The 21,126-nt window shown below is 33.5% G+C and overlaps 1 protein-coding gene across 3 annotated transcripts in view; it reads right to left on the reverse strand.

The window, feature by feature from the left end:
• The window catches only part of ITGB8 (integrin subunit beta 8), a 95,063-nt gene continuing 74,853 nt past the window's right edge, over positions 917-21,126 (reverse strand). For 2 of the 3 annotated variants that reach the window (XM_018047339.1, XM_013963182.2), the window contains 7 exons: positions 17,334-17,468; positions 14,133-14,538; positions 11,487-11,712; positions 10,138-10,244; positions 6,770-6,933; positions 6,564-6,673; positions 917-6,479 (listed from right to left, as the gene is read on the reverse strand). In XM_018047339.1, the coding sequence (XP_017902828.1) occupies positions 6,452-6,479; positions 6,564-6,673; positions 6,770-6,933; positions 10,138-10,244; positions 11,487-11,712; positions 14,133-14,538; positions 17,334-17,468 (1,176 nt within the window). In that variant the 3' untranslated portion in view covers positions 917-6,451. Of the gene's footprint in view, positions 6,674-6,769; positions 6,934-10,137; positions 10,245-11,486; positions 11,713-14,132; positions 14,539-17,333; positions 17,469-21,126 lie in introns of all 3 variants that reach the window. The other variant, XM_005679027.3, reaches the window with a different exon arrangement.

The following is a 21,126-nucleotide window of genomic DNA, read 5'->3' on the forward strand; positions in this document are numbered from 1 at the left end:
TTTTTTTTTCAGATTCTACATATATGTGTTAGTATCTTTTTTTTCTTTTTCTGACTTACTTCACTGTATATGACAGTCCATCTACGTGTCTATAAATGAGCCATTTCTTTCCTTTATATGGCTGAGTAATATACCATTCTGGGGCTTCCTAGGTGGTACAGTGGTAAAGAATCCACTTGCCATTGCGGGAGATGCAAGAGATGTGGATTTGATCTCTGGGTTAGAAAGATCTCCTGGAGAAGGAAATGGCAACCTGTTTCAGTATTCTTGCCTGGGAAATCTCATAGACAGAGGAGACTATCCATGGGGTTCCAAAGAGTTGGACATGACCGAGCAACCAAGCACACATACACCCCCACACACTCAAATGTTCCATTGTATATGTACCACATCGTTTTTATTCATTCCTCTGCTGATGGACACTTAGGTTGTTTCCACGTCCTGGCTATTATAAATAGAGCCTTCTCCACCAGATTAAACAAAGAAAAGTCACAATACAAGGGTATCCCATAAATTTCACTTGTTTAAATGTGGCTCTGGAGCATGTGCAGTTAAAGATTATGAACATGTTATGTTTGTATCAAGGTGATGGTAGAAGCCTTTGGTTGCTAAAAAAAAAAAAAAAAAAAAGGCCCAATTTGTCCTTTAGCTAATTTTTCAATTCTTTGTAATTAGGATATTTCTTCTGCTTTCACCATTAGGCAGCTATGGAAGGAAAACAGATCAGTGAGAATGACCTTACATCTTTATCATTGACTCTACAGTTTTCCAGTAATAGGAGCTTTTTGGAATTATATAATGTCCTCTACCGATGACAATATATGAATGTTACTACATTTCCTTGTGTGACAATGTGCTATTTCCTGGCAGTGCTGAGGGTCATGTAGCACACAATGATAAATAAAGAAACATCCTGTGCATTCTTAGATCTTCACATTTTTATTTTGAAACATAGAATTTCATATTGGTTAACACCTACTTTTAAACAAAATGATGCATTAATTAAATGCCTTGTCATAACTATTATAAGCTCTGTTAGAAAAATAAACATCTCACAACAAACTACAGTATCAGCTTTTTAATAAATATATAAACCAAAGTTAGTAGTCAATCAGAATTATATGAACAGGCTCATAGTATCTAAGTGAAATTATTGTATTCCCAATTTTCTATGTCATTTAAGGCAATTTAGATTTCTGTATAATTCAAAGTCAGAAATAGTAAGAAATTTGTTTAATGAGAATTTGTTTCTTTCTTAGAACTATTTTGTTTTCAAATACTTTAAAAATACACTCTATATTAAAATGTTTTCTACAGAGGCAGGAGTTGTTAAATGAAACACATAGGTTATATTACTGATAATTTAAAAACATTACTAATTTTTTACAGATTTAAAAAACTTTAATGAAGTAACTGGTAAATGTAAAATAGTTTTAAACTTATGTTAAATATATACAAAAAGAATTTCTATATTAATATGTGCAAATTTATATTTTATTATAATTTAGAATTAAAATTATTTTATATTCAGTATTTTAAAGAAAATCTATGTGCCATATTTGTCATTGTATGGAATTGTTATAAAAATCACATTTATCTGTGGTACAGTGTAAAGTTAGTAAAGATTTTTTACACAAATCATACATTTCCATCCTTGATGACGGCATTTTTTTTTTAAGTGTTGGATAGATGATTTTAACTGAAATAGGTTGTGGAGCTTAGAAGCCTGATTTGTAGAGTTAGTTTATGAAGGTAAGTTTCTGTGGAAAGAAATCCAGGCAGATAAAGGAGTAGTGTTGGTGCTCTCAGGTATTTCATTGACAGCTGCCCAGATAGCTGAACAGTTGTTTCATGTAAGTCAAATGATTTAAATATGCAGTTTTATGAGTCATTACATGGGCTTAAGGTGAATTTATGAAAGCCAAAGGGAAAAATCAAACAAAAGAACAGAAAGGATATAGAAAAATACAAATGGAGGAGGACTTTAAGGGAAAATTCCCTTACAACACTGCTTGGTTGTATGATACTTTTCTCCTGTCATTGACATAAGACACATAAAATGCTTCAAAATCTTAAAATTGCAAAAATCTAAATGTAAATGTGATGATTTTATGTAATATTTTTCCAGTTAATTCTGTTTAAGAGTGAGATGATCACATGAAAGTATTCTTTAGAGTAATAGAAAGAATAAACATTTGTTAACAAACCTGGGAGAAACTCACTCATTCTTGTCAGTTAGGTTAGGGTTTGTTGAAGCATAAAGTATAAATAGAAGGTTGAAAGAGCTTTTATAACTTAAAGGTCTGCAGGATCTAAACTCATAATCAGATGGTTAGGCTCCATGTTAAGTGGTAATGTGATTCAGATGTACTGAAAACTGACTTCACGTGTATCATACGTGTGTTCTTAAATATTTATATAGAAATGAATGTCTCTATACCCGTGAACATTTAGTTAAAGATGAATTCGTGTACTATTTATTTAAGTAAAATTATAAAACTGCATCTTACAGGCCAATAATCATTGCAAGATATATTTCAGAGATGTTAAATTGAAAAGTAGATGTCTTAGACCTAATGAAATATGAACATGTATAACCCATAATAAATTGGCCATTGAAGAATTATAAGAAAAAAAGGGAATGATCTGAAAGAATGCTAGTTTCATATTTATTTGAAAATATGTCTCAGCTTGCGTTGCATTAAGTGGAGTTCTTAAGGTCAGTATAAATAAGGATAGTTGTAAATTAAATGTTAAGAGTAAATAAAACAATATAATATGCACAAGATTGAACTCCCAAGTACCTGTATTTCATTAGATACTTTTATTAAAATATATGGATCTCAAATCCCTTAAAATTGAAATAAGCATGAACAGTTGTAAACATTTAAAATTCTCAGTTTTAATGGGTCTTTGTTTAGGTACATAGATTCAAATGACTTTTAAAATCATTAAGAGATGTTTGGAAATGAAGAACTTCATTATATTATTATAGGCAGTTATTTTTCACAATTAGGTTAATAAAACTTGAAGTTTTGGGGTAATCTCTTAGGAAAAGTGAGTAGAAAAAAAATAGGAGTAAGAAAAGGAAGAAAAAGCCATTGAGTTTAACTTACTATAAGGGTATCATAGGAATATAGTTCTATGGAGAAAAAACTTCATAATCCATCATAATTTTCAACATTGTATGGATGTCCATTGTCATGCATAAGAATATCTTTTAATAGCGATTAAGTCTATATTCAAAATGTTTGAAATTTATTCTTTAGTAGAGTAGTGCATCTGATGCATCCACTAATTTTAATTTTGAGTTTTCACAAATTTTCCTCTAGAGAAATCTGTTCTACGTAATCTTAGATTTTTGTATTTGTTTAAACCAAACTAAATTGAACGTTTAGGGCATAATCAGATTTTTAGTGAATTTTTGAGTCTTTCAGAGAATGTCTGTACATAAATATTAATAAATTAAAAAAAGATGCTTATAAATCCACACATATTGCAGTATAAAGATATCCTCAGAGAAGTAAAATTCATACAGTTATATTGTAGTGTATATATGGCCTATTTCTAAATCATGACATACTTTAGGGCACAGAAATGCTGTCGTACCAAAAGAATTGTTCAAGTTCTTAACTTCATTAACCATTTAAAGTTTCATTACTTGTGTTTAATATCAGTGAATCTCAAAAGGCTCCTGTGATCATATTAGTTGAAATAGGCTTTGTTTACATAAATTATTTAATCTAAGAATACCCTGTTTTCCCTTAACTTTTCATTAATTCTAACTAATCAAATATTAATTATCTTCTCACAAGGAAAATATCAATTATTCAAGTAAATATAAGCTTAAAATCTTTAAGAATTAGATCTTTAAATAAAAAAGGAAAGGACAAGACATCACAAACATAACTGCAATCACCAACTGCCTATCAGGAAGCTTGTCCCTTCCTAGTAGAAGAGCCTTGTTTCATTATAAATCAGTGCAAACTAATGAGAGTGTCCAAATATTCATCCCTTTATTTTAAGGATTTCATTGTATTATCCTCTTTTGGATAATTCCGCCCACATAGACATTAGTTAATGAACCTTGTAATGTTTAAAAAATTTTAAATGTGTCAAAGTTTTCAGTATTTCAATGAATGGATATTTTCCACTTTTTCCTTTGGAGGCTGACAGGTATTCATTTATTTCCTTTTTTAAAAGGATGCAATGTGTGACAGGCAAGCTGCTAAAACAATTTTTATGTTATCCTTGGTGATCAAAGGTATTTTGCATAAGTGAGTCAAAATACTGAATTATGTCAATGCCGCTGATCACTCATTTGGGGAAGGAAATACTGCTCAACTTAGCATTGTAATTGCCTGGCTTCAGGGGACAGCTGATGGAACTACTGTGTTTTTTGGCTCTAGAACAACTTATTAAACATTTTTGAATCTTCTTTAGGGTGTATGGGATATAGTCTTCATCGAAATGTAGATATCTGGCACTTTGATTAACTCAAGTGCTGGAAGACAGAAAATTGGTGAAGCTGATTGTAAAAGGACATTTAAAAGGAATTTAAAATAACTTCCTTTGTTGTCATAGGCAAAGCTCTGTGCTGTACACAGGACTATTTGACTTCTAGCCAATAAAATCAGAGTGAATAAATCTGTAAGGATATGGTAGTTGTGATGAAGTTCCTGTTATGAAAGATAAAAGTTCACCTCTGTATCAAGCTCTTGGACTGAGCACTGCACGACCCCAGGGGAAATGCTGTTCACATAGCCTGTGTGAATGGACTTCCCTCTGCTGCTGCTGCTGCTGCTAAGTCACTTCAGTCGTGTCTGACTGTGTGACCCCAGAGACGGCAGCCCACCAGGCTCCCCCGTCCCTGGGATTCTCCAGGCAAGAACACTGGAGTGGGTTGCCATTTCCTTCTCCAATGCATGAAAGTGAAAAATGAAAGTGAAGTCGCTCAGTCGTGTCTGACACTTAGCGACCCCATGGACTGCAGCCCACCAGGCTCTTCCGTCCATGGGATTTTCTAGGCAAGAGTAATGGAGTGGGGTGCCATTGCCTTCTCCACTAGTTAGGACATTTTGCAGTCTCTTAGAAGCTGATTAGCAGAAAGACTGTACTCCAACCATGGACAATTCGGTTTGAATTACTTTTTTCTGCTTTGTTTTAGAATTGTCTCATGCTCATTCACTTAAGACTTCAGTAAATCACATTTAAAAATACTTACCAATTGACTATTTTAAAGATTCAAGAGGTAGTATGACATTGTTCAGTGAGCACTGGCCTGGCAATAAAATAGTTCTCTTTAAGTGCTGCCACTTGGTCACTGAGGGGTTTTTGAAAAATCATTTGAACTTTCTGAGCCTCAGTTCCCCTTTATAACCACAAGGATGAATTAGCTTATTTCTAAAGATATTGTCTATTCTTCTCTAATTGTGTATTTTAGAATTCTGGTGAGTTGGATTGAGGTGATCAGGGAAAGAATGTCCTTAGACTGCTTCAAAGGGAAAAGGTAATATAGCTTAATTTAGTTTTAATTTGAAAAATATTACTATCTGCTTTGAATAAATATTAGAGAAAACACATTCAAAAGTGTGGCACTTTGCTTGAGGCAGAGTTTCTAAATATTTTGTGAATTTCAACCTGATGATTAGACAAATGAAGTGGTGAAATAATCCATCCAGTTTACCAGGTAAGAAGATCTAAAACTCTACATCAGCAAACAATGAAGCTGTTCAGATTTTGATGTTACTTGAAGTGTCCCTTATTAAACACTGAACTTTGAAAAATATTCTAATAAAGTGACATTGTATTATTATTATTTTTTATGGCAGTAGTAACTTAGCACTTATTAATCCAGTCATCTGTGACATATATAAACTTATCCTGTAAGAAAGAAAACCAAAATATAAAGGCAAAGAGGAAAGAATGTTAGAATTAGTATCCATCTTGTCAAAGAAAACAAACACACATGCATAAAACTACTATTTCAAAAGCAATATCCCTCAAGATTAAGGTTTTATCTGTTTGTCTCTTGAACGAATGAAACACTCATCATTTATTCATCTATCTGGTCTTGTCTGTTCACTGCTGCCAGTTGTTGAAGTGTTTGGCAACATTAGTATAACTACATTATTTGTTTGTCTGCATGTTTGGTGCAGGGATTACTGTATCCTTGTAGTGACACAATGCCAAAACTATCTCACAGCATTGTCTCTCTGGGAAGTGTACAAATGGTGGGTACCTGTAAAGTGTAGTCAGTGCTCTTCAGATAATCTACATTCTATGCTGATCTAAATAAGTTATATATTACAGTAAAGTGCTACAATGACACTAGTATCAAACAGTAGTAAGACACATTTTTCTCTGAAAAATTCAGCAGCAGTGTGAGTCACATGATGATGAGGATGCTTGTCAGTCTTCATCTGAGTAGACAACCAGCAACTGGCATGATCTAGCACATCTGTCTCCTCCTGTGACTTCTAAAATAGTAAATTTTAGGAGCAATTATTTAAAATCCAGTTTCCCATAAGGTACTTTTTAAAAAATCATTTTAGAAGTTGCACCTGAAAGTCTCATGAGCATTTAATTTGCTAATGTCCATTTTTATCTCTTCAGGCTTTTCACGGCGGTAGGTTACTGCTCTCGTGCAAACGCTTTGCAGAATCAACTTGTCCTTGATAAGGAAGAAATGTTATCATTAATTAAGGGCCTAAATATTGAAAGTAGACAATAACACACTGATAGTAATTCATTTTTAGAATTCACTGACCTTTTTTGAGGCTGACACCCTGTAATCTGCCGAGGACTTAATTTTATTATTATTCCATTGTAGTATCACTTGTCTTATGATCAGGACTTTAAGCAACCCAATCAAGAATGTGACTATGAAAATGATGAAAAATATTCTCAAGTAGCTTGGACTAGAGAAGCATTCTGTAAAGAAGCAAATAAATACATGGTTTAAAAAACTGGAATGAGTAAATCAAAGGATTCCAGCAGTAATATTAGAAATAAATAATGTTTATCATCTCAATTAAGAGAATCGGAGATATTTGCAAATCTACATCTTCAAAACAAAGGACTTCCATTGTTGCTGATTCAAAAGTAAACTAATTATTATTACGCATTTATTATTCAAGTATTTTCACCAGAAAACTCTCCTTCAGAGAATAGACACAATTGAGGTATTCAATAAGATTATTTCTTTTCAGCTTGATTCTTGTACTAACTAGAATATTTCCAAATCCTTAACTAAATATGATTTCCACCATGACAGAGAGAAGGACAGTTTTTGTGGTATGATGTGGATCACTAAGTAGAAAATAGGATTTAAGAATTATTTAACAGCTCCGTGCATTAACATATGTTTTTCTTGTTATGCTTACTCCTCATTTGTTACACATCAGTAATGGAAAATAAAGTAAACATCTGCAGAAGCTAAAATCAGTACTACTCTAATAGATGAATAAATATTTCCTTTGAAACTGTAGTGTAAGTTTGCATTATTATTACACGTAGCTTCTCCAGGAAATGGGAGTGTACAGTTTGGGACAATACCCAAATCTCTTTCCTCAATTTTTATTAATTTATTTTTTACTTGTCTGTTAACTAAATCTATCATATTCTGCTTCTAAAAATACCACTTTTTGTTTTTTCAAGAGCAGATAATTACTAGCTGGAAAAGGAAATGCTGTATTAAGAGGGGCATGCTAGGTCTCTGTTTTAGCACTAGACCTTTGGCAAGCTCTAGTTGGAAAGTCTACAGCCTCTGTGGCTGCCAGAGGTATTACCCTAATCTAAGAGGAACATGGTTGCATAATACACAAGTATTCCACAGAATTCATCAGCTGCCCCACACTCACAGAATTACCTCCCAGCCTAAAGTGCCATGTGTTTTTCTGCACATTCTCCAGACTTTGGGGACTTCATCTAACTGTCTGAAAGTCTCCTTGAGAAGGCCTTTCAGGAGGGGACCTGCCAAGACTTAGAAAAGCAGTCACCCAGTCATGAGTGATTTCTGTTTGAATTCCCCTGGATGACCAAGCATGCTCTTAAACAGCCAAGAATTCAGTAAAAAGGGCAAGGGCTCATCTCCAAGTGGGAAGACTTAGAGCCAGTTGTTTTTTTTTTTTTTTGTTACAATGTTAAGGTTCCTTGAAAGAAACACTAAAAGGAGACTGGAGGACCACTAACTGGAGTAGAAGCACCAAATCCAAGTGTGAGTCCTCCATGTTATAGTCTCATACATAGAGAGAATCCAAGATGCTCTATTAAAAGGTGTTACCTTTGGTAGTGCCCAGGTTCGTGACATGCACGCCTTTCATTTCCCTTGGCCGACTTAGAATAGTAATCAGCTAAGGGGGCGCGTGGCTTGATCTCACTTTCTGGCTTCTTGCCTAGTAGGAGTTTAGCCAGGAAAAGCAAAATAACCCTTTAAGTGTGATCAAGTGGATAGATAATAGAGGTGGTTAACAAATGCCCTTTTTCCTCTCCTTGCACAAGAGTTGTGAAGGGGAGGGGAGCCCTCTAGCTATTAATACTAATACATTTTATAAATATTTCTAATGGTTTAGGATGGAAGACCTTTTCAGGAGTCAAATCTGTATGCATTTAAAAATTTTTAATTTTGGAGAACCAAAAATTTAGCTCCGGCCATGCCTCTTTTCTTAGTTTAGGTCAAGCAAGGGATTTTCCTAAGGAGCTTTAAGGGAATACATTTTGTTAGCCACACTTAGGTCAAAATAGGTTTATTTACTTAACATAATAAATTACATGTTGACAGTCAGTGCTCTATTTATTAGAAAAGGCACTTGGTTTTGGGGTGTGATTGTTACAGCCCCATCTGGCAGCACATGGGCTCTTTTCAAATCTAAATTTATTATGGGCTAAGGTTAGTATGGATATGAGGGGAGAGGAAACAAAACTCTGGAGAAAGTTTATTCTTTCTGTGCAATCTCTCTAAGACCTAGAATTATTCTTACAGGTTGGAAGAGAGACCAGAAATAACAGTAGCAGTAGGAATGTTCTCAATGAATACATAATTTCAGGCTTGATTTCAAATTCTTATATAGTTTAACATCTTAAACCTAAACAAAAGAAGGGCACTGGCATTTGGGTTCTAGTGAACTTTTGTCCAAAATGGTCTTTGAAGACAGAGTTCACATGCTTCTTTCATTCATATGTCATCTTTTAATTTTTTTTAATGTTCCCTGGCTTAATTCACACAACTCTTTGAGGTTGATATTATTTCCATTTTATAGATGAGAAAACTGAGGCTCAGGGAAATTTTGTAAGATGGTTAATACTGTTTAGCTACTATTAAGAGTATCAATAAACATGCTTAAGCTAAGGTCTTCAGACTAAAATTTCCATACCATTTCCATTGTGCCATCTTTATATTTATTCACCCTGGAAAAAAAGCTGTACTCTGCTTTGTTGTGTCTGACTTTCTGCAGCCCCATGGGCTGTAGCCTACCAGGCTCCTCTGTCCATGGAATTTTCCAGGAAAGAATACTGGAGCAGGTTGCCATTTCTTACTCCAGGGGATCTTCCCAACCCAGAGATGGAACCCATATCTCTTGCATCTTCTGCACTGGCAGGAAGATTCTTTACCACTTAGGGCCACCTGGGAAGCCCTCATTCGACTCTAGATTATATTTGCATCAGAATGAAAATTATTGCCTTTTGAAGGAAGGAATTGCCTTTTAAAGTTATGTACTTCTCAAAAGCAGATCATTACTATCTAGATTTTTTTTTTTTTTTTTGCATCACCTGGAACATGAAAGTAAATGTTAGTTTCACATGAGGAAGCTTATGACTGGAAGCAGGTTTGGGTTGTGAAGGATAACTATGGCTCCATAGACCTTATCTTTAAAGGTGAAATGGACTCAACATAGGAAACGCCTATTCTTGGCTCATGAGGAGTTGCATAGCATGTGAATTTAGCTGGGTAGCTGAGATGAGAGATCTAACAGTTTAGTCATACCATGGCAAATATCCTCAACCGGTTTTATAGAGTACCATTTCTGGAGACTAAACATTGAAGCAGTTATTCCTGTTTTTAGGATTGAGCTTTTAGGGGGAACATGGTTCTCTACAGATACTCTTCAGGACTTTGATTATTAAACTTTTGTTTACCTGATGTTTGGTCCGCATAATGCTGTTCCTTGAGAGCACATGAAGTTTTACACTGATCAAGTATAGCTTGAGACAGATTGTGAGGGTGAAGGCATTGCACACAATTCCTGTAAGGGGGAAACAGAAGTGAAAACATTTAATTCTTTAAAAGGTTGTAGCTTGTAGTATTTTCTGTAAACAATAAAATGACAAAATAGGGTAGTTTTTCAGGACAGCAGACTTGTTAAACTGGGAAAGAAACCTGTGACATTTATTTGTAATCTTGGCTGAATTTAATACCAAGCAAAATTACATTCTAGCCACTTAAAATATTGTAATGTATAAAATCAACATAATGATATTTTTTTGTATTGAAAATAAAATTTCTAGGAAATGAATAAGATAGTCTTACTATAAAATCAAAAACAAAACCAGCTAGCACAGCTGTTTTAGAAGATGAATATTATGATACTACTAGAAAAATTTTGCAATGAATATACAGTTCAAATTTTGATTGAGTTGACTAGAAATACCTCCATCATTATCTCCCTAATGAGTTATATAACCTCTTATGCATAATTGTGAAAACTGGAGAATATCTTTTAAAAAATGAATAAAACAAATTGTAAGCCGTAGTGATATTTTGAGTAGTTGTCTTTGAGCACTTAATTACTGGCACAAACAACAATGCTGCCATTATTTAATGTAACCTTTTACTTATCCATCACTTCTTTCTAGAGTGCTTCATAGCTACTACTCTTTTATCTTTAAAAGAATAAAAATAAAACAATAATAATAGGTAACATTAACATTTATTCTATGATTACTGTGTGCCAAGTACAAAAGTTTAGGGCTTTTTTACATGAACATCTAATTTAATTATTTCACAGAATTATAGCACAGCATTATTACTATCTGCATTTTTGATATCATGAAACTAAGGTACAGATAATTTAAACAATTTTGTCCTAGATCATAAAGCTAATTAATAGTAAGCTGGGAAGCAGCCAGCTCCTAAATCATAACATTGTACATCTTAAATTTACACAAGATTATACATCAATTACATCTCAAGAAAGCTGGGGGGACAGCCCCACTGAATCTTTATCAACACTGAATATTATTCTTTAAAAAAAAAAAAACTGTTTCAAAAAGGCAGTGAATACCTAGATAAATTCTCATGCATGACCCAAGATTGGAGTCTAAGTCTTCTAATTCCTAAATTCCTCATTCGGTTCTTTTTTAGCATGATGATAATTTGTCTGGAGAAGATCCAGCAACTTTTTGGTTAAGGTAGGCAAAATAGCAAAGATTCAACATGGCTAAATGAAGGACTGCTTTACATAGGTTTGGAACCAGAAAACACATACCAGTTTTCACTGCAGCCTGTGTGACATGTGGGACAGTGTTCACAGAAACGGCCGATGCTCCTGGGATCAGTGCACTCGCACCTGCCACATACACATGTGCCTCTCCCACTACACACTTGGCCCTTTGGACTGACACAGAGCTGGGCAGATGCAGATGGGCACTGGCAGCGATCCCCTTCCCAGCCCCTGAAGCACTGGCATCTGCCCGCCTCACACTCTCCATGCCCTGCAACAAAGATACTCCGAGATCTAAGTTACCGAGACCACTGACTTTGTGAAGCATTTCCAAACATGAATTTCCCTTCCATCCCATGGAAACACACTGGCAGTCAAGTGAATGGAAACAGCATCATTTTCTATTTGTCTGACATAGACAATCCCAGGACTTAGGAGTGACTATTTTTAAAGCTGTCCTATTGTAGATAATCTCCCCATGCTAATCTATTGTGCTGACAATTGTGAATTCTGCCCCGCTGCAGTGGCTGCCCAGCTACTTGAAGGTCACTGGATATTCAGTTCTAAAGTCAAAAGGCACAGATACAGAGAAGTAACAGAGGCTGAAGTAATGTTGTCTGATTTGGAATTTGAAAGAAAGGAGTATTTTATGAATAGCTTCTATAATTTTCTCTCCTAGTCGTTCATTATTGCTAAGGGCCTGGGATAACTTTGAATGTCCATTGGGCAAAGTCTTCTAAGAGCTTCAGGTCTGCTAGTGCCTTGATTAAAGGAGATCTCCAGGGAAGCTGAAGTAGTCCTTTCACATCTTCAGCACATTATGTAGCAGGTTAGTGGTGCATGTCTTAATAAGGTATGTTGTGAAATGTTATTAGGTGGTAAATGAGAGAAAGCAAGAGAGAAATCGGGGTGGTATGTTTGTGCATGTTGGAGTTGAGGAAGAACACTGATTATACTTAGTTAAGTGAGTTTTAGCCTGTAGAAAGTAGCCAAAATTTAATATGGTAATATGAACTAGAAATTTTCAAGAGAGGGTACATTTTCAGGGCTGTATAATGTTTTTCAAGTTTATCTAACCAAAGACGTTTCCTTCCTTCCTTTTTTCCTTGCTCTCTTCTCCCTCCCTCCTCCTCCCCTTCCTTTTCTTTGTTCCCTCAATTTCTGGCTTATGTCCTCTCTCCTTTTATTGTGGAGCACCTCACAGTGTAACTGTTCCATAGCCTCTACTGTTGGATCAGCTCAACTTGTTAACTATAAAATTAATGATATCCAGGCCAAGCAAATGTCTGCCAGACTCGATTCTCTGTATATGGGCTGCATGCCTAATAATAGCCCGCAGATCTGTGAACATGTCTTATTATTTTCAAAGGACCTTAGCGAAGAAAATACTTGTCAGCCTACAGTTTGTGGTTATAATTTATATACAAATAATTCAAAGCAGATTCTCAATTGCCTGTGGAACAGTAGTTATCATAGTCATGTAGAAGGACCAGTACATTGATTTTTAATATTTTACTGTTAACAGAGACTGGGGTTCTCAGTGTCTCAATATTTCAGACTTCACTGAGAGCTTGACAGCTATAGGAAATGATGACCTCAGAACTCTTTCTCTTCCCTGTCCCAAGCAGTTTTAGGTCTAAAAAACTTAGACAATAATTGTGGGTTTATTCTAAAGTCATCTATAACCCTTTCTACCTAGATGCCAAGTACAGCTGAATAAATGTTTAGAATATAAAATATTATGTGTATAAGATATAAAGGAAATTTTCCATGCCATATTTAGGGCACATTTTTAATTTATACAAGAATAAAAACTTATTTTGTATATGTTTATTACTTTCCTAAAGCTTATTACAATGAAATATTTCATGTTATCAATAATTTAACATTTACTTACCAAAATGCAAACATTAAAAGGTACTTTAACAGTAAATATAGTTCACTACCATAGAAAAATTAATTAAAAAAATATTTTGCATTTATTTTCAAATGTTGCATATATTTTCTAGAATTTAACCTCTAGGTGGCAGTAAACTGAATTAGCCAAAACATACTTTTGATATTTTTTGTTTGAAATTATTTCCTTTTAAATTTCGGTCTGTATGTGGCCTCTGGGACTAATCTTCATTTCTTATGAAACCTGTATTTTCTTGAAGAGTACTGTCCTTTGACAATTCTGTTGCTGGAGTTGTTCCAAAAATAAAGTAGACAGGTTTATATTACTATAGATTTATAATGCCATCTCTAATAACACATTAAGAATTTTACAGTGAATTGAAAGTATATTTTTATAGCTAACTATCCTTTGAACAAGATGAAGGGAGTGACCATTTATGAGGATAAATCAGAGTCTTCTAGAAGAATACCCAGATTATAGAAAATCTGTCAGACATTGTCAGTAATTTCCTTTTCTGGTATATGTCTTTACAAGGTCATGGCATACTTGTAAATAAGAATTAATTTTAGGTTTTAATTAAGTATTTCCTGTACAAAATAATTTAAACTATAAATACCAGAATCATGTGCAGTATATTTGTGGCTATGTCCTAATTTCACAGACTTTGAAAGTTTAAATATCAAATTCAGATTCAGGGTTGGTAATTATAAAGATGTGATTTAAAGATACTTTAACATATATGCTAGCTTAATATACAACTATATAAATAACTGTATGTACATACTTATACTCACCAGCACACAGATTTCCATGATGATATGGACAAGAGAAGTCATCCTTTTCACAGTATTTTCCATACACTTTTCCAAACTTAATTTTGTGACATAAACATTTCCCACAAATGCAAACTCCTCTCCCACTGCAAACAGGTTGATCCTTGTGTGACTTGCAACTTTCAGAAGAAAATGTATCCTCATCAATATGACATTTATTCTCATCACACTGGAAGCACTTGGCATCTAGAAAAGTTTCTTCTACACACTTTCTTTTAGGTCCTCTGCTGTCATCACACTGACAGCTGCAGTTTCTGTGTATATGAATTTTAGTGGTTTCATTGAAACCAATAGGTTTGATGATTGCATAGCTCTTTCCTCCTGTGACATCACATTTTTCCATTGTAACTGTTACATTGAAAAGAACCTAAATTTGTGGGTGAGAGGGAAGAAAATACATTTATATACTTTGACTGTTTTTATTACTAATATTATATATGTCAATGATATTTTAAGTCAATACTATACCATCTATAAGAAATTAATATTTATAAATTACACATGCATTCTTTTTTCATATGTAGATATAACATTACCTTTTAATTTCATTTCCTTATTAAGGAACTGGAGAATTAAAGGATACAATGACTGAGACTTGCCTATCATGCACCATTAAATGGACATGGATTCAAACCTATTTGAAAGGTATCTACTTCTAATCATTCATTTATATCCTCAGATGATTTTCTTAGCAAACTTGAGAGAGAAAAGACCATTTTCTAGATCCAGTCCTTAACTTGTGGAGTTATGGCAAATATTTGGCACTAGAGATAGATCAAATAAACTAAAGTCAAGGGCTTCTGCTCTACTGGTTTAAAACCCTGAAATGAACAATTGTCAAATGAACAATTTTTATTTTGTTTTTGTTTTCCGAGAGCCCAAGTAAAGTTTTGGAGTTAAATTTTAGTTTATACATAATGTTAAGAGGAAAACATGGGGCTTTCCCTGATGTTACTCAAGGGAAAAATATTTAGGACTCTCAACTTTAAAGTCCTAAGATCTCAATACAAGGTCATACATTTTTCTCAGTGGAGATGTTAGTCTGCAATAATGATCTGGCCTGGCAGGAATTGGTTTCCCCCATGAAACTACATAATTGCTTCCTCTTGCCAAATTCGTCTCAGTTTTTTCTCCACAACACAATTGGCTTAGTGTGTGTATTTATATTTGTTAACTCATCTTATAATCTTCAGGTAATTTGGCAAACAAGATTTATAGTTTTCTTCCATGTTAGACTGAGATATATTACAATTTAAAAATAATTTGTGCTAAGCTTTTTGGTTGGGATGGAGATAGATTAGGTAAATAGATATGGATGGATATATATATATGTATATATATATATGGATGGATATATATATATATATATATGAATATATAGAGATTTCCTCTTTCTTATGTATATAGATTATAGATATCCATCCCAACCAAAAAGCCTAACACAAATACATACACACACAAGCACAAACATACACACACAATAAGAAAGATCTAAATTTAGGTTTATATGTTATCTGTATCCATGCAGAATTAGAATTAGTCTCATAATATTAAAATCAGTACAATTGATGTCAGACTTGAAATGTTTTTTTCTCTTTAAAATATTAAGGAGTAACAGATTGTAAGGTAATGTGGTCACTGCCAAAATTAAGTAGAGCAAAACTTGGGATTTCTATAATTTAAGAGGTCAAATGACTCTTCTTGATAGTCAAACTGTTTATACCACTTGGTTGAAAGTAACGGGAAAAAAAAGGATGTAGACAAAGAAAAAGAAATAAGCTAAACCATTCTGCCAAAATTGATTTTGAAAGAAAGAGCTTCTTCTAAGAAGCTAATCCTTTCTCAAAAAGTAATAACTGCATTATTTTTTACGAGCACAAAAGAAAAAGTTTCTCTATATTCAGTGTAAATAAAATATATTTTTTGTAAACTGGTATAAAATGTCTTTTGGACAAAATTCAAGGAGTGATTATAGAGAAGCCAACAGAACTTGAATTTGAAATAATTAATTTCAAATATACAGTTTGTTGGAGCAACTATACTGTCTGCAGATTCTAAACTTCCCAAGAGGGAAAAGTATATTCTAATCAGAAAGAAAGGAAGATTCTCCTTTATTCAATCTTATTAACAGAACAGTAGGATTTTTAATCTTTCAATAGCTCTTTCTGTATAGCATGATATTAAAATAATAATATCATAGTACCTTAGAGATGGATGGAAGAGTGATTAGAAATATTCTAGTTCAAGTTATTTATTTAAAAATGAAGCAACTGATGCCTCACTGAGGTAAATGACTCACTGAAAATCACTTTGTTCTATAAGAATTTCTTTTTAAAGTATATCTCTGTGTGTTTACTCTCTCTTGTGCCAATCCTGGGAGAATCCTTATCTCCCATGGTCTTATTTCCTCATGCTGCTGTAATCTGAATCTCTTTTCCATATTTCATTCCTTTTTAGTTAAATGATGACACTTCTTTTTATTGTTGCTGTCCTTAACAAATTTCCCTACTTCCTAGATCATTGTATTGAGATAATATAAGTGTCCTGGGACAATCACAAAGTGAAAGATTCCGTCCATGGGATTTTCAAGGCAAGAGTACTGGAGTGGGTTGCCATTTCCTTCTCCAGGGAATCTTCCCAACCCAGGGATCAAACCCAGGTCTCTCACGTTGTAGACAGACGCTTTAGTGTCTGAGCCACCAGAGAAGTTTATAATTCTTAATCCTAATCAACAGCTCCATCACTCCCATTCTTCTGTATTGCTTTTACCCTCAGCTTTCACATTTACTCTGAAAATCTTCAGATTTGAAACAAAAAGGTATTATCATCATCATAAGAACAGACACTTCCTGTTCGAGGAGATGTGATTTCCTAACATATACTGGCTGTGTCTTCAATAATAATAAAGTTATTATTATTAAATAAGTATTTAATATGATACATATTTATTTTAAAATAAGTACTAGAGAATTTGAGAGAACAGTCAATGGAGTTACAACTAGTAGGAACTTTAGGAATAGACAATGAAAGTTACTTTGAAGTTTAAATGAGATTCTTAAGGTCAGTAGTAAGCAAAGTTTTCAGAATGGTTTGAGTTTTCTGTGAGAAAGCATGCCAAACAAGTTAATTTACTTTAAATCGGAAAAATGCACACCCACATACTTCATCATTGCTTGTCACATTTCCGCATCCGTCTGTGCCTGGCTTTCTGGTCCCATCTGGACAAATGGCAGTAATGTTAAAGTAGATGCCTTTTACCTGGTTTTCCACCTGAACTTTCACTTCTGAAATGAGTTTCTGCAGAGATGACATTTTTTAGTTGTATACTATAGCAGTTTCAAATGTAAGCAACTAAACAAAATCAAGTTTATCATATCATTCTAGATTTAATTTTTTAACTAAATCAAAGAGTCTATCTTTATAATATCTTGATTAAAAACAGTATTTCCACATAATGACCTAGCTACATTTGAAATATATAAAAAATACTAAAGGATTAGATTATCTGTGTTTAAATTGCTCTATTTTTTTCATGTATTTCCATGACTGCATTTTGATCACTTCAGAGACATTTCTCACTCAGCCTATGTTACAGAAATAATCATTTTAATCCAATAATATTTATATTTTGTGATAAAATTTGAAGAAAGCATTGAAAATACATGCACAATACGATACATCATAGCACATAAATCTTAACAGCTTAAAATCTGGAACACGCTTCTGACATGTACTGCTATTAAAGAAACATTTCAGTTTCAGATACTTAAGACTATCATGGAAACTAAAATGTCTTATTGATACAGAATTGAAAGGTAAATTTTGTGGAGGCCATTTCTATACTGTAGGTATAAGAAATACCTGCCAGTTATGGCCCTGTAAATTCTCCAAGAATGGCCTAGAATTTTTGCCAAATCCCTGGAGCTTGCTTATTGTTTCAATTCTTAATACTGAAATAGGGCAGAAAGTCATTCACTCATTTATTCACTTATATATACACAGTCATTCAAAAAACATGTATATATTGCCAGTTATTCTGACTATATGTATCAAGCACATCCTAATTTCTTCCCATCTCAGTTCCAAAAGTTACAGCTATATTAAATATATTCTGCAGATCTGTGTGAATTTCATCTGATAAAACTAAGAGTCTACCACATGCAAAAATCCTTATTTTTGTAAACAAAAGGAAAGGGAAAAGATGAAATATGTAAGAAAAGAGTCAGCAAGGAAGGAAAAAGATATCCCCATGGGTTCTAATTCTTTACTTGAGTAATTTTTCTTTTTCAACTGTATAGTCAACAAAGAGATTAATAACTGATCATGGAATTATGATAGTAAATCTTTAGAGTAAGATAACTTCCTCAAATTAGTAAATTGTATTTGAATTAGGTAAGACTATATCAGTCACATTTTTTATCAACCAGAGAATCCATACATTGTAATCACTTAATTAAACAGTTTCAGGAAAAAATAGAAACTTCTCCTGCTCAGTCATGTCTGACTCCTTGTCACCTGGACTGTAGCCCAGCAGGCTCCTCTGTCCATGGGGATTCTCCAGGCAAGAATACTGGTGTGGGCTGCCATTTCCTTCTCCAGAGGATCTTCCCAGCCCAGGGATTGAACCTATATCTCTTGTGTTACAGGTGGAGTCTTTACCACTGAGCCACTAATGGTGTTGATATGGTGATGATTTGACAAATCAGAAGGAAATACCAGAATACCATCAGTGTTGTTTTTGCCCTTTGAAATTCTGTTCCCCTTAAAACCTTAAGCTAGTTATATCAGTGTTTTTTCAAGCATGATATGAAGACAAATACCTAAAATTTTACCCAGTTTTGAGATTAAGAAATTGTTTCAGACAGTCTTTTTTTTAAAATGAATTTATTTATTTTAGTTGGAGGCTAATTAATTTACAATATTGTGGTTGTTTTTGCCATACATTGGCATGAATCAGCCACGGGTATACATGTGTCCACCATCCCGAAACCCCTCCTCCCTCCCTCCCCAAGTTTCAGACAGTCTTAAGCTTGCCTTTTAATATCTAACAGGTGCAGAGAGAATTTACTTTTTATGAAGTATAATTCCTTTTATTCAATATAATTTATTTTTTATTTCAGTTAAATTAAGATTAAGTAATTATATACTTTATTATAGTGTTAATATAGTTTTAATTTATATAGTTTTTATTTAGTTTTAATTTTTATATAGTTTTAATTTTGATGGCAATGTAAAGGATAAAAAATAAAATGCAATCACATTCACCATGTACTAAATTTGTATGTAATTTTACAAGTCTTAAAAATGAAATGCAAAGAATTACAAAGTAGAATAAATATTAGTTTTTTTCTTCAATGAATTATGAATGAATGGTTTCTTGTGGACTGTGAAGAAGAAATGAATTTTCAGAAAAAATTTTAAAGTACAGACATATAAAATTATAACAGAATCCCAGCTTAAGGATATTGGTTAGTCAGAGTTTTTATTGATTTTGTTAGTATTTTCAAAATTGTTTGAGGTTAATCAGAACTACAATTAGATAATGCATCACATACCTAACCTAGCAAATAAAGAACATAAAAATAAAGCCATTGTTTCCTTTCCCACGGGTGTAATTTGATATGTAGGAAATTTTATCAACTTCTATTTTTTCTAAGGGGTAATTTGTGGGTTCATATTATGAAAAGTAGGGTGACTTCTAATAGTGTAAGATCCTTTCTTATTTTGATTATCCCTGGGAACAAATTACTGTTGGAAATGAGTTGTACACAGGTTTGATTTTCCTCGATAAGATGTCCCTCTAGTCCTATTAGTGCTCTCTTTTTGGTAACAGTGAGAAAGAACTTGTAATTAAAGATGCTTTTCCTATTTCATCCAACATAGTCTTGAGACATAGAATACTTCCTTGGCAAAACAAACAAACAAAAAACCTTGCAAGATTTGTTTTCCTTTTAAGGAAAGAAAGTTTAAACAAGTCCTTCACTTTCTATCCTGTATCCCCTTCTATCTTTTTCTTTTGTACCTGAGTTGAAAGCAGATGTTCCATGAAGAAAATGAGAAGCCTGAGATTTCTAACAATACCTGGGCTATTGTTAATACCATTCAACTCTACTGTGTCAGGAAGGCAATAAGAGCATTTGAAGAAGTGAGAGTTTGTCAATGGCACATAAATTCAAGATAGAACCAAGCATATCTTTGAACACTATGTAAAAAAAAAAAAAAAGAAAACAGACGGTATAATACAGAAGGAAGCACCTGAAAGCTAGAATTTAGGAAAACCTAGGTTCTGGTTCTGCTTCTTTTGCTTGTTAGCTGTTTGACCTTTGGTTAATTTGCTTAGCTTCTTTGAAATTCTACAAATACACAAAGGGAGTACTAATACCTGCCTTATAGGTCAGTTGAATGGATTGAATGAGGTCATGTATGGAAAATAACTAGTTCGTAGTGGTATTAAAATGACAGTTATTGTTTTTATAGTGTCCTAAAAGAGATTATTCTATCTAGGAATGACCTAGGTTGAGAGAGCAGATATTTCTTTAACTTTGTATTTAGCACCTACTCTTCACAACCTGGGAACATCGTACAACTGTCATCTCAATAAAATAGTATATCTCTTAAAGTAATTAAGAGAATTACTTAAGGTAATTCTTTGAATCAAACAACTGAACAACCTAGTGATGATCTAGGAGACCCCAACAAAATTCTCCTAGCAGTCTCTATATCTTAGTACATTTTTTTCTGGAAAGTTGCTGTTTAAATAACACAGTGGATTCATTATCTTTATGGCACTGGAAATTATGATATTTCTTGGTAATAAAGTATATTCTATGGCTGTGACTTGGTGACTCTCTGAACATATAATAAGGAAGGAAATTTAGTAGTCTCTAGCTCAACCTGAACTTAGTAAACTGTGTCAAAGGACCTAGTGAAACACAGAAAGCTGAAATGACTTTAC

Source organism: Capra hircus, chromosome 4 (genome assembly GCF_001704415.2).
Source record: "Capra hircus breed San Clemente chromosome 4, ASM170441v1, whole genome shotgun sequence".
Lineage (NCBI taxonomy): Eukaryota > Metazoa > Chordata > Mammalia > Artiodactyla > Bovidae > Capra > Capra hircus.